This window comes from Amphibalanus amphitrite, unplaced genomic scaffold, assembly GCF_019059575.1.
Source record: "Amphibalanus amphitrite isolate SeventyFive unplaced genomic scaffold, NRLGWU_Aamphi_draft 000165F_arrow, whole genome shotgun sequence".
Taxonomy (NCBI): domain Eukaryota; kingdom Metazoa; phylum Arthropoda; class Thecostraca; order Balanomorpha; family Balanidae; genus Amphibalanus; species Amphibalanus amphitrite.
Genome location: NW_024881660.1, coordinates 201,510 through 214,430, shown reverse-complemented (window position 1 = coordinate 214,430; position 12,921 = coordinate 201,510). Strand labels below are relative to the sequence as shown.

The window sequence follows — 12,921 nt, the reverse complement described above, 5'->3', positions numbered from 1 at the left end:
GCGGATCGCTGCCGCCACCTCTTTGACTCCACGCACAGAAGGAGCGCTTGATGCTGATGCAGGCGGCCCTGAAACAGGAGAATGCTTCTTCAGCAAAATCGACCTTTTTAGCATAAGTGAGAATCAAAATGCTATAAAACTTTAATTATACGCAAGGTGCGAGTGCATTAAACAAACGAATAAACTTTAAATAAACGATCTCACTGTTTTGAAACAAAATACCGAAACCTCACATATTTAGATAATAATTGAAACGTGCTCGGCTCGTTAATTAGTTAAAATAAATATAGACCAGTTATAATATAGACCAGTTATAAATATAGTTAAAATATAAATATACGATAAAGCCGAGTTATATTTATATAGATAATAATTGATAAAAACGTTTAACAAGCAACATAAAAATGTAACCAAATCTGTCCAAAATAATTATATGTCACGTAGTTAGAGACCAGAATGTAAGCAAGGGTAAGTTGTTATCATCGCATGTCGCTGTCACAAGTTCGCTCGCATGTACGGGAGCCACAGTATGAAAACTTACCAGTTGGCGCTGCGACATCCTCCGGCACTGCGGGCCGCTCAGCCTGACAAACAATCATTAAAAGTTAAAACATGGTCTGCGTCGTCAAAACATGTCAAAAAAATCAAAGCGTTAAAGTCGACGTTTCACGCCTACAATAAGTTCAGTAAAAAAGTACAAACACTACCGGAACTAGGAAATTAGAATAACATTTTCGTTTGGTCATCCATTTAAATTGGCTCTGTCATTCCTAGGCACGAGGACCCACCTTTGGCGCGTCCCTCCCGGGTTCGGAGGGCCCTCCCTCCGCGCCATCTGCTGCTGCGGCGTTCACTGCTAGGCCGTCCGCTGCTGTCTCGCCTGCCGTCGGCGGCTCGGCAGAGGCGCCGGCCGGCCGGGCGGCTGACGCCGAGTGGCCGGGGATCCTCTCCGGGTTGGACACCCACTCGTACCTCCGCCGGAAGGGCTCGTAGGCCATCCTGGAGGGCAGAAGTTGGTTATGTCGATGGGGAACCATTCGTACCTTCAACACAGGCGTCGGGCCCTACTGATCGTAATAGTAAGCGTCAGAAAATGCGAAGAAAACGACATAGAAAGCAAGTAAAGCAGCAAAGCGAAGCATACACAACCTTTCCCCTTAGCCCATACAGCCACAGCCATCCCCTCCCCCCCCGTCCCACTCACCCGGGCGGCGCCTCCGGCTGGGAGGGTGTCAGGTCGCGCCGCGCCGCGCCCCGGCCGACAGAGGAGGCGGACGAGCCCCTGGAGCCGGCGCTGGACAGCGAGCGGCGCGCCGGCGAACTGTCTGAGGAGGCCGTCGACGCGCCGCGGCCGCCGGGAGCGCCCCTGCCGCGGCTCCAGCCGCCGCCGCGAGCAGACGGCCGGCCTCGGCCCGCCGCCGGCGGCGGCTGCTGTCTCTCCTGCTGTCTCTCATGGCGACCGTCCTGCGGCGGCGGCTGCAGCTGCGGCTGTGGCTGCGGCCGCTGCTGCTGGGCCTCCTTCGGCTGCGGCTGCTGCCTCTCCTGCTGTTTCTCCTGGCTAGCCTCCTGAGGCTGCGGCTGCTGTCCCTCCTGCTGTCCCTCCTGCGGCCGAGGCTGCCGCCGCTGTGACTGGTGGCTCTGCCCATGTCGGCGTCTCGAGGACTGGCCCTGCTGCTGCTGCTGTTGCTCTTGCTGTTGGTACCTCTGCTTCGTTGGAGATCCCGCCTGCGCAGAGGATTCGCTCTGCTGTTGCTGGTTCTTCTGCTTTTGAGGAGACTTCGCCTGCGCAGAGGGCTCACTCTGCTGTTGTTGGTTCTTCTGCTTTTGAGGAGACTTCGCCTGCGCAGACGTCTTACTCTGCTGTTGCTTGCCCTTCTGCTTTTGGGGAGGCATGGGCTCTGCAGGCGTCTGCCGACCTCCACCTGAGGTTGATTTGCTGGGCACGGCAGCTGCATGAGACGGTGACTTGCCAGCTGAGCTCCTGCGGGTTACAAATAGAGTAAGCACTGTTAAAATATACCGCAAGCATTGCCTCAGCTCTATGCATTTTCGATTCCGCCCGCTCAATGAAGCAGTCGGTACAGAAGAGCAGAAACAAATTTATTTTTTGGCTGCTGTAGAGCCTGGTGCTGAATAAATGACTATTGAACCGATTAACATAAGTCCTCTTTATACATAGTTGCAAGATTGTCATGCTAAGCTATGTTTATCAATATGATTGCACTCAATTGGTGTCTATGTTAGTGCTAGTTGTTAGGAACTCACTCTGGGTCAGTTTTGCGGGCAGAATCTTCGGCAGAAACACGCAGCGACCCTTCCTCATCTGGAAAAAAGTGATGTCGTTTTGCGTAGGATCGCAGAATACGTAACGTTCACCGTAACAACATACATTTTGCGGTCTTGACATTAATATTAAACAAGTTACGTGTTTCAAAATCGACAAAAGAGATACGAGTAGCTATTACAGTGAAGCACATCTGATCACCGATCACGTCTTATTTGACTTATTTGGCGACAGACGTCATAAGAGCCGGCGGTACTAACCGGGTGACTGGGAGCCCTGGCTGGCCGCGTCGTCCGAGTCCCGGCCTGCAGCAAAGGGGACACGCGATGATGTCGTTATACAGAAACATTGTGAAACGCCATACCATCTCATTCTATCATTTTTGTTGTTTTCAAGTAGGTAAGGTTATCGGGGTAAAATGTAACCGACACGGAATTGTTTGCCTCTCTGAAACCAGCATATTCATCATCCACCACCTCATTATTGAGAACATTGTGTTCTGACCTGCAGAGCTTGCCGCGGCGGTAGCCGATTTTCCTCCCTTTTTGTTCTTCTTCCGGTTCTTTTTCTTTCCGCCTCCGCCGCCCTTTTGTCCTCCTCCGGCGCCCTTTTGTCCTCCTCCCTCTGCCAGGAGGAGCTCCTCGAAGGCCTGCTGCGCGCGCTGCTCGGCCGCCTTTCTCTCGGCATCCGTCTGCCGCTGCTGCTGCTGCGCCTGACCGGGCCGCTTTTTGGTCTTACCGGCGGCGGCCATGGCGATGGCGCGGCATTTCTCCAGCCGAGCCACCTGGAACATCTGCCGCCACAGACAATCTTAGCGATGACAGATTACAGTAAAAGCACCAACGTGAATGGAACAGAAATTCAGCGACCAAAAAATAACACCACCGGGCATAGAGCAGTCAGCAACCTCGGACTGCGTTTTCCATTAGGCAATAATCTCGCTATATACCGTTAAATTTTTCCAGTTACGAGCTTCTGGTTACGTGGTGAACATGATGCTTAAGGTCTAGCTAACTACGCGGGATCCTACGTCCGTGATCTGCGAGTTTGCGGGTTTTGCAGAAAATCGGTACGCAGGTCAAGTTCAGCTGATAGGAAATACCTACACAGGGCACGGACGTATAAATAAACTGGACTGACGATCCCAATGGACCTCCTATGGAAGATAGTGAAGCCGACAAGGCGCCATTTTACGTTGCCAAAAACCCGTGCTCTGAAAGGTCATCGAACCATTACAATTGGAATTGCGTCTAAACGGATGATCGGATCGAAATGCTGGTGGTACCGTTCGATGGGTAATGCCTTGAGGCAGGGGATGATGCATGTCACAGGTCATTCGGTGTCACGTGGCGCGTGCCACGTGCCGACAAAGTCGGGAAGGGCAAAAACCTTTAAGCGACGCTCCAAATTAAACGGTGGGCGGCACAGGTGCCAAATTCACAGGTCACATGTCCCGGTGTTTGATTATTAACATGTGGCATGCTCGGCAGCAGGGGGTGCGGAATGCACGCGCCAGGGGCGAAAAACATGTTTTGAGGATGCATCCTCCGATTCCGGAAAACCTTGTCCTAGGCACACCAAATTTGGCACACTGACACTACTGGACGAGCGCTTTAAGGCGCTGTGCAAATAGATGTGCTGGGGTACACGGTTCACGTGCTGTGCACGTGCAAACCTTTTGATGTTGCACTCTGTGTCACATATACGGGCAGAGCGGGTAGCGCTAGCAAGCTCAAAGTGCCAAATTTACACAGGCCACCCAGAATGCATTCCAGCATAGTTATTGAGCATATCTATCACCTGGTGGACCCCAAAGGTGCGCTCTGCACGTGCAAAAAATTATCCGCGCCGGGCGGTGGGGATGCTTGGGCACCCCATGTAGGTTTATGTAAATATCTCGAAAACGGCGTTGTGGAGCGCCGCCGTTTTTAGCACACCCTTTCATGAATCTTTTTCACACATGCTGCATAACTTTCAGACCCAGGTCACTCAAGGCTAGGTCACCAGGTTACGTCCAAGTGGCCTTACCTTAGGAAAAGTTATAATGCCTGTCATAGCTACACAGACTGAACAATCGGTCTAAAACGTTGGCGGCGATTACTAAGAGCACCATATAGGTATACGTAAAGTATCTTATCCATAGTGAAGTATCAATTATCCATAGTAAAGTAGCTTATCCATAGTAGGTGTCAACCACCACTGATGGCGTCGTAACATGTTACGAAGGCACTAAAACTATAACTTCTTAAATGTTAAACTGAATGCTAAATTCGAAATCAGCTCCAAAAACTGTCCTAGAAACATGTAAAACTCGAAAAGGTGAGCCAAGGTCATTAAAGGTCAGTTATCTTGACCTTACTTTCACGTGACCTTGACACCCACCATATTGCATGTGACTTACAATCAACATCATATCACATGTTTGAACGCTTGAAACCACGAAAAGACAGCAAACGCGCGGCTAGTGCGCGCCGACGTACGCCGAATCACGATTCCGGCCAAACGTGGCCTCGTAATAATAACTTAATATCAGATGCTGATCTCCCGCTACTCAGTCAAGTTAGAGCTAGTCTTGGCCGCGGTCACCGGCCCAGGCCACCACATGATATTAAGTTATTATTACGAGGCCACGTTTGGCCGGAATCGTGATTCGGCGTACGTCGGCGCGCACTAGCCGCGCGTTTGCTGTCTTTTCGTGGTTTCAAGCGTTCAAACATGTGATATGATGTTGGTCACATGCGATATAGTGGGTGTCAAGGTCACGTGAAAATGAGGTCAAGGTCACTGACCTTTACTGACCTTGGTTCACCTTTTCGAGTTTTACATGTTTCTAGGACAGTTTTTGGAGCTGATTTCGAATCAAGCATTCAGTTTAACATTTAAGAAGTTATAGTTTTAGTGCCTTCATAACATGTTACAACGCCATCAGTGGTGGTTGACACCTATTATGGATAAGCTACTTTACTATGGATAATTGATACTTTACTATGGATAAGATACTTTACGTATACCTATATGGTGCTCTTAGTAATCGCCGCCAACGTTTTAGATCGATTGTTCAGTCTGTGTAGCTATGACAGGCATTATAACTTTTCCTAAGGTAAGGCCACTTGGACGTAACCTGGTGACCTAACTTTGAGTGACCTGGGTCTGAAAGTTATGCAGCATGTGTGAAAAAGATTCATGAAAGGGTGTGCTAAAAACGGCGGCGCTCCACAACGCCGTTTTCGAGATATTTACATAAACCTACACGGGGTGTCCAAGCATCCCCACCGCCCGGCGCGGATAATTTTTTGCACGTGCAGAGCGCACCTTTGGGGTCCACCAGGAGATAGATATGCTCAATAACTATGCTGGAATGCATTCTGGGTGGCCTGTGTAAATTTGGCACTTTGAGCTTGCTAGCGCTACCCGCTCTGCCCCTATATGTGTCACAGAGGGCAACATCAAAAGGTTTGCACGTGCACAGCACGTGCACCGTGTACCCCAGCACATCTATTTGCACAGCGCCTTAAAGCGCTCGTCCAGTAGTGTCAGTGTGCCAAATTTGGTGTGCCTAGCTTAAGGTTTTCCGGAATCGGAGGATGCATCCTCAAAACATGTTTTTCGCCCCTGGCGCGTGCATTCCGCACCCCCTGCTGCCGAGCATACCATATGTTAATGGTCAAACACCGGAACATGTGACCTGTGAATTTGGCACCTGTGCCGCCCACCGTTTAATTTGGAGCGTCGTTTAAAGGTTTTTGCCCTTCCCGACTTTGTCGGCACGTGGCACGCGCCACGTGACACCGAATGACCTGTGACATGCATCATCACCTGCCTCAAGGCATTACCCATCGAACGGTACCACCAGCATCTCGATCCGATCATCCGTTTAGACGCAATTCGAATTGTAATGGTTCGATGACCTTTCAGAGCACGGGTTTTTGGCAACGTAAAATGGCGCCTTGTCGGCTTCACCTGAATGGAGGTGGTTGCGGGTCCAGTTTAATTATACGTCCGTGACACAGGGTCGGCTACACTGGGGTCACGCAGATTCAGTCAAGGAAATCCCGGACGTTCAGTACAGGAAATGCCGCCGTGCCGGATAGTCAGGACGGTCAGGATGTTCCGTACCGATATAAAGTTCAGAGCTACGAAATTTTTTGCAGAATCTGCGTGATTGCGTGATACGAAACAGTTGTTGGCGCACTTGGTGGCGCACCGTATGATGTGACGTAATTAATAATTGTTTCTTTAATTTTCATGTGTTTTTGATTACGGAGCGAGCGAAGCGAGCGTAGTCTTTCCTTAGATTAACGGAAATTTCTGAGTATGAGCGGCCGGCCAGCCGGCCGGCCGTGCGGACGCTTTTGCGAGGCTTATATCTCAGCAACCACTCGACCGATTTACATGCGGTAAATTTTGTAGGGTAGATTCATTCCTTCTACCAAGTATTGGACTATTCCCGATGCATGTGCAGGGGCGTCGACGCGTAAGGAAAACTGGTCCGACTTTTTCTCGGGGGGCCCCCACCGGTGGGGGCCCCCAGGTGTTAGGTTAGGTTAGGTTAGGCAGGGGCCCCCGTGGCCGCAGCTGGGCCCCCGAGAGCCCCAACAGCTGGGCCCCCGCGGCCACAGCAGGGCCCCCGCGAGCCACAGCAGGGCACCGCCTAGTCGAAAAAGTGGTCCGACTAGTCGGAAAAGTCGGACCGGTGTCGACGTCCCTGTGCATGTGGGTGACCCCTTATGCACGTGCCACGTGCAAAACGAAGAGGTGTCAGTTTTATAATTGTTGCAATATCTCGGTAACTACTTGGCCGATTGCGCTGAAAGTTGGCATGTAGGTAGGCACCCACTAGGCACTACATATCCATGTGCCAGAGTTGGGGTGCTGCTGCACGTGCGCACGTGCAGGGGTCGTTTCCAGATCTCGAGAACGGCTCAACCGATTGTGCTCAAATTTGGTACACAGTTAGGGACCGTTTAGTAGGGTGCCGTGCACAAGTCAGTTGGGACCCATTTTGCACGTGCGCACGTGCAGGGTGCCGCTTCCAGATCTCGAGAACGGCTGGGCCGATTGTGCTCAAATTTGGCACATCGCTAGAGACCGGTTAGTAGGGTGCCGTGCACAAGTCAGTTGGAGGTACCCCTTCGAAATTTCGCACGTGCAAGGCTCACCCTCTCGCTCGCTCCGTTAGTCGCCCCAAAAGGCGTTATACTGGTGTTTTATGAACCAAATAAACTTATGATTAATAAAATAGTATAGGAGATAGCAAACTTAAGCGTTTTTTGCGAAAACATTTATTAATTGTTACTATTACGTCAGCATACAATAATTCACGGAAATTCTGGAAAAACGCAGAAACCGATATCAAGGGAGTCTCGCAATCACGGATCTGCAGATCACGCACGTAATTGCCTGGACGGTCACGCATAGTGTAGCTCAGCCTTTAGTAAGCTTTGTCATAACAAGACTAATAAAACTTTATTGCCGGATCAAAAGCGTTATCACAGACTTATTCCAAACACTCACTTGCGAACGCGATCTTACCTTCGAGGGATCGTCCTTGCACTTGTCGATGCAGGTCTTCAGGTCGGCGCCGGCGTCCTTGGGGAGGCGCGCGCCCCTCTTCAGGAGGAACTCGGTCATCTCGACCTGAGCATTTCTGTACGCCTGCTTCAGAACGGACACCTGTGGGCGCACAGTTATGTCTGGGTCAGCGTATCCCGAAACAGTTTGACATTATTTTGGTGGCACCCAATAACAATTGTAGCGCTCTCATCATAGCGTTAATTCGAGTGATATTTGTAACAAACTTCGCACCACCGCCACCACTGCTGCGGTATTATCACCCCACGCTCTAACAGCGCTACCACGCTGCTGCGCCGGTCTCGTCCCGGCGCCACTCACGTCTGCGTTGTCCTGCGAGTGCACGCTGGCGCCCTTCTCCAGCAGTAGCGTGGCCAGGTCGACGAAGCCGCTCTCGGCGGCCATCCAGAGCGGCGTGCGGCCGCTCTTGTTCTTCACGTCCACCCGAGCGCCGCTGGCGACAGGCGGGCAGGTTATACAAGGTGGAAACTGAGGACGTGCACACTCACACACACACACGCACACCGAGCGCCGCTGGCGACAGGTGGGCAGGTTAGAGCGGAGAAAACTGAGAACCTACATACCCCCTCACACACACACATACACACCGAGCGCTGCTGGCGACAGGCGGGCAGGTTATACAAGGTGAAAACTGACGACGTGCACACTCACACACACACACGCACACCGAGCGCCGCTGGCGACAGGCGGGCTGGTTAGACCAGCGGAAAACTGAGGACCCACATACCCCCCCCTCATACACACACACCGAGCGCCGCTGGCGACAGGCGGGCTGGTTAGACCGGCGGAAACTGAGGACCTACATCGCCCCCCCCCACCCACACACACAACCACACCGAGCGCCGCTGGCGACAGGCGGGCAGGTTAGACCGGCGGAAACTGAGGACATACATACCCCCCCCCCCCACACACACACAAACACAACGAGCACCGCTGGCGACAGGCGGGCAGGTTAGACTGGCGGAAACTGAGGGCATACATACCCCCCCCCCACACACAAGCACAAACACATCAGTAATACGCATTGCCTCGTATACGAGGTGAAAACTGAGGACCTGCACCGTGGCTTTATCCCCGTATCTCTCCATGCCCCCACGGAGCAGCGCTCGGTCTCACCGTCTGATGAGCATCTCGGCGAACTGGAGCATGCCGGCGGCGGCGGCCGCGTGCAGCGCCGTGTCATGGTGCACCAGAGACTCCGTGTTAACGTGGGCGCCGGCGTCCAGCAGCAGCTGGCCCAGCTCCGTGTGGCCCAGCATCGCCGCCTCCATCAGCGGCGTCACCCCTTGCTGCGGCGCCGGCCGGACGGGACACGAGTCAGGACAGCGGACGGCCCAGTGTGGGGGCACACTGGGGGAGACGCACACTTTTCACGCATGAAATGAAGTTACCATTTCCTAGCCAAATTTCCTAACCACAAAGCCTGTTCAGTCACTAACCAGGTGTCTTGGACTGCCAAATAAAAAGAGGAGTACAGCGCTTTGCTGTCCGGTGACACTGTCTGGATCTGTCTGGATAAGGTCAGAGATTCAGCTTACCCTGGCGCAGTTCTCGATGAAGTCCTTGGTGACTTTGGTCCTCTTCAGAAGTGATTTGACGATGTCCAGATGACCCTTCCGGCAGGCCAGGTTCAGGGCGTTCACCTTGGTCTTGGTTGCCTTGATGTTGGTCTTGGCTCCGTAGGCAAGGAGATAGCTGGAAACAGGGGTAAGGTCATTGGTGATTTGATCCGTGGGTTTTAGAGGCACCCGGACAGTGCTGGTCAAGTGGTCATCACTCATCGGCAATGTAGTGGCAAGTCCATAGGGTGCCCTCTGTGTAACGTTATCGCTCAATAAAGCAGTCGACTCGCCCACCGGAGGCGTATCCCCGCCATCCTGTCCCTCTCCCGCCCGTTCCACTGCACCAATGTCCTCCCCGTCTAAAGAGCACCTCGGTCCGGCCACCCCACCCCAGTACCAGTCTCTCCCGCTGCCCCGGTTCCACCCACTGGACCGTGTCGCCGTGGCCGTGGGAAGCGGCCAGCATCAGGGGGGTGACGTTGGCGCGCGCCGCCGGGTCCATCTCCTCTCTGAACGACATCTTGCTGAAGTTGCCGCCGTCGATGTCGGCGTCGGCGTCCATGAGCAGCTCGATGGCGGCTGTGTGGCCGCCCTGGGCCGCCAGGGCCAGTGGCGTCAGCGACAGTGCGTTCTCGTGGCGCACGCTCGCGCCGCTGCGGGGACAGGGGGAGGGACCGTCAGAGACAGCGACAGCGCGTTCTCGTGGCGCACGCTCGCGCCGCTGAGGGACAGGGGGGGGGCGTCAGGGACAGACTGGTGCCGCTGAGGGACGGAGGGAGGGGACCATCAGGACAGACTGGTGCCGCTAAGGGGTTAGGAGGGGGACCACACAGTCAGCGACAGCGCGTTCTCGTGCGCCGCTGAGGGGGGGGGGGGGACAAGGGGGAGTCAGAGACAGACTGGTGCCGCTAAGGGGACAGGGGGCGGGGGACCACACAGTCAGCGAGAGCGCGTTCTCGTGGCGCACGCTCGCGCCGCTAAGGGGACAGGGGGGGGGGGGGGATCACAAAGTCAGGACCAGCGCAAATACTCTCATAACAAGTATCTAGCGGCATCTGCATCTAAGTACACCTATCATGGGGACAATTAGTCTGTCTTTAATGCCGACTTTACATAGTTTGAACCACCCGGTTAGAGAACTCGCAAAGGTCCTGAAAGTACTATGGCAAATCGCTTCAAACTATTAAGTTTCATTTCCCACTCAACATCTAAGGAGATATTAATTGTTTACGGCCATAAAATATGACCATCGCTGTTGTGGCGTTGTTGACTCACCGCTGCAGCAGCACGGCCATGGTCTCCATGTGCCCGTTCATGGCGGCCAGGCCGAGCGCGGTGTCGCAGCTGGATTTGGTGACGCCCTCGATGTCGGCGCGGTAGGCGATCAGCGCCTGGACGGCGTCGGCGTGCCCTCCAGAGGCGGCCAGGTGGAGCGCCAGCACCCCGGCCTGGTTGTACTCCTCTGAGGACACCGCGGCAGGGATAGGTCAGCGGGAGGGGAGGGGATTCTGCTCTGAAGAAACTACGGTGGAGAGAGGCCAGAGGGAAGGGTCGGTTGAGACGGCGTTAACAGGTCAGGGTTGCTGTCTCCGCAGTTATTTTTGCCATTGATCGTTCTGTGCTAGATTACGTTATAAACGTCCTAACTGAACATAAAAAATGAAGAAAACGTATGTTATCTGATTGTAGAGACCCCTATTTGGATGTGGAGGCGGGAGGGCGAAGGCGCATTCTTAGAAACTAAAGTATGAATGTACGCAACTCAGAAAGAACTTTTCCCTAAGAATAGCAAATCACTGGGGCGGGGAACGCCTTATCTGCTCACGCTACCCTAAAGTTCTCTATTGATTCACACTCTGGTGAACTGACCGGTGTGCGCTCCGCTGATGAGCAGCAGTTCGATGGCGTCCTTGTGACCGGCGCCGGCGGCCAGGTGTAGCGGCGTGTCTCCCTTGGACGTCACCACCGTCACCAGCCGCTCCTTGTTCATCATCACCCGGCGAGCTGCGAATAACGGATAGACCGTCACCACCGTCACCAGCCGCTCCTTGTTCATCATTATACGGCGGGCTGCGAATAACGGACAGACCGTCACCACCGTCACCAGCCGCTCCTTGTTCATCATCACCCGGCGGGCTGTGGGTAATAGCACGGGAACAGATAGGACGTCAGTATACCGACACAGGAACGGACAGAGCCGTCACCACCGTCACCAGGCGCTCCTTGTTCATCATCACCCGGCGGGCTGCCGGAACGGACACGGAGTCAGTACACGGACACGGAGAGAGCCGTCACCACCGTCACCAGGCGCTTCTTGTTCATCATCACCCGGCGGGCTGCGGATAACGGCACGGGTAACGGCACGGCGTCAGAGACCAGGGAAACGGACACGGGACACGGACAGACCGTCACCATCGTCACCAGGCGCTCCTTGTTCATCATCACCCGGCGGGCTGCGGATAACGGCACGGGTAACGGCACGGCGTCAGAGACCAGGGAAACGGACACGGGACACGGACAGACCGTCACCATCGTCACCAGGCGCTCCTTGTTCATCATCACACGGCGGGCTGCCGGAACGGACACGGAGTCAGTACACGGACAGTGGACACGGACAGACCGTCACCACCGTCACCAGCCGCTCCTTGTTCATCATCACCCGGCGGGCTGCCGGAACGGACACGGAGTCAATACACGGACACGGGACACAGACAGACCGTCACCACCGTCACCAGGCGCTCCTTGTTCATCATCACCCGGCGGGCTGCGAATAACGGACAGACCGTCACCACCGTCACCAGGCGCTCCTTCTTCATCATCACCCGGCGGGCTGCCAGAACGGACACGGAGTCAGTACACGGACACGGGACACGGACAGAGCCGTCACCAGGCGCTCCTGGCTGATTGTTCATCATCACACGGCGCGCTGTGGGTAATGGCACGGCGTCAGAGACCAGGGAACGGACACGGACAGAGCACGGACACGGAGTACGGACACGGACAGAGCACGGACATGGCACGGACATAGCACAGACGCTGTGTCAGGGCACCGGCAAGGCAACGGACACGGACATAGCACAGACACGATACGGATGATAACGCGATTAATAACTAAGACAATAACTTAAGTTTGGACAGGGATTCAAACACGGGATTTGAGCCACCATTTTACCGACCATTTAATCGTCCGATTCAACGTTCATTTAAAATATTTAATGGAATAATCTTCTGTTCAAAATTCTAAAAATTGCCAAACGTTACAAAAAACACTTGAATATATTTCGGAGGCGTTCCTTCATAGGTTCAAGTCTGACTTGAACCGATGAGGGAACGCCTCCGAAATATATTAGTGTTTTTTTTTTAACTTTTGGCAATTTTCAGAATTTTGAACAGAATGTTGTTCCATTAAATATACTACATATAATGTTGTTCATCAGAGTGCTTCGTCATTTGATTGCAATTACGGTTCATGTAAAAGTTAAT

General features: G+C 53.5%; 1 protein-coding gene across 1 annotated transcript in view; it reads right to left on the bottom strand.

Annotated features, from left to right (window-relative positions):
• Positions 1–770: 770 nt before the first annotated feature.
• The window catches only part of LOC122383493 (ankyrin repeat domain-containing protein 17-like), a 55,094-nt gene continuing 42,943 nt past the window's right edge, over positions 771–12,921 (bottom strand). The window contains exons 14-26 of the mRNA XM_043369995.1: positions 11,308–11,442; positions 10,714–10,900; positions 9,867–10,091; positions 9,415–9,571; positions 8,993–9,165; positions 8,177–8,309; positions 7,817–7,957; positions 2,789–3,077; positions 2,545–2,589; positions 2,266–2,323; positions 1,499–1,981; positions 1,205–1,294; positions 771–999 (exon numbers count right to left, since the gene is read on the bottom strand). Coding sequence (XP_043225930.1) covers positions 771–999; positions 1,205–1,294; positions 1,499–1,981; positions 2,266–2,323; positions 2,545–2,589; positions 2,789–3,077; positions 7,817–7,957; positions 8,177–8,309; positions 8,993–9,165; positions 9,415–9,571; positions 9,867–10,091; positions 10,714–10,900; positions 11,308–11,442 — 2,345 coding nt within the window. The remainder of the gene's footprint in view (positions 1,000–1,204; positions 1,295–1,498; positions 1,982–2,265; positions 2,324–2,544; positions 2,590–2,788; positions 3,078–7,816; positions 7,958–8,176; positions 8,310–8,992; positions 9,166–9,414; positions 9,572–9,866; positions 10,092–10,713; positions 10,901–11,307; positions 11,443–12,921) is intronic.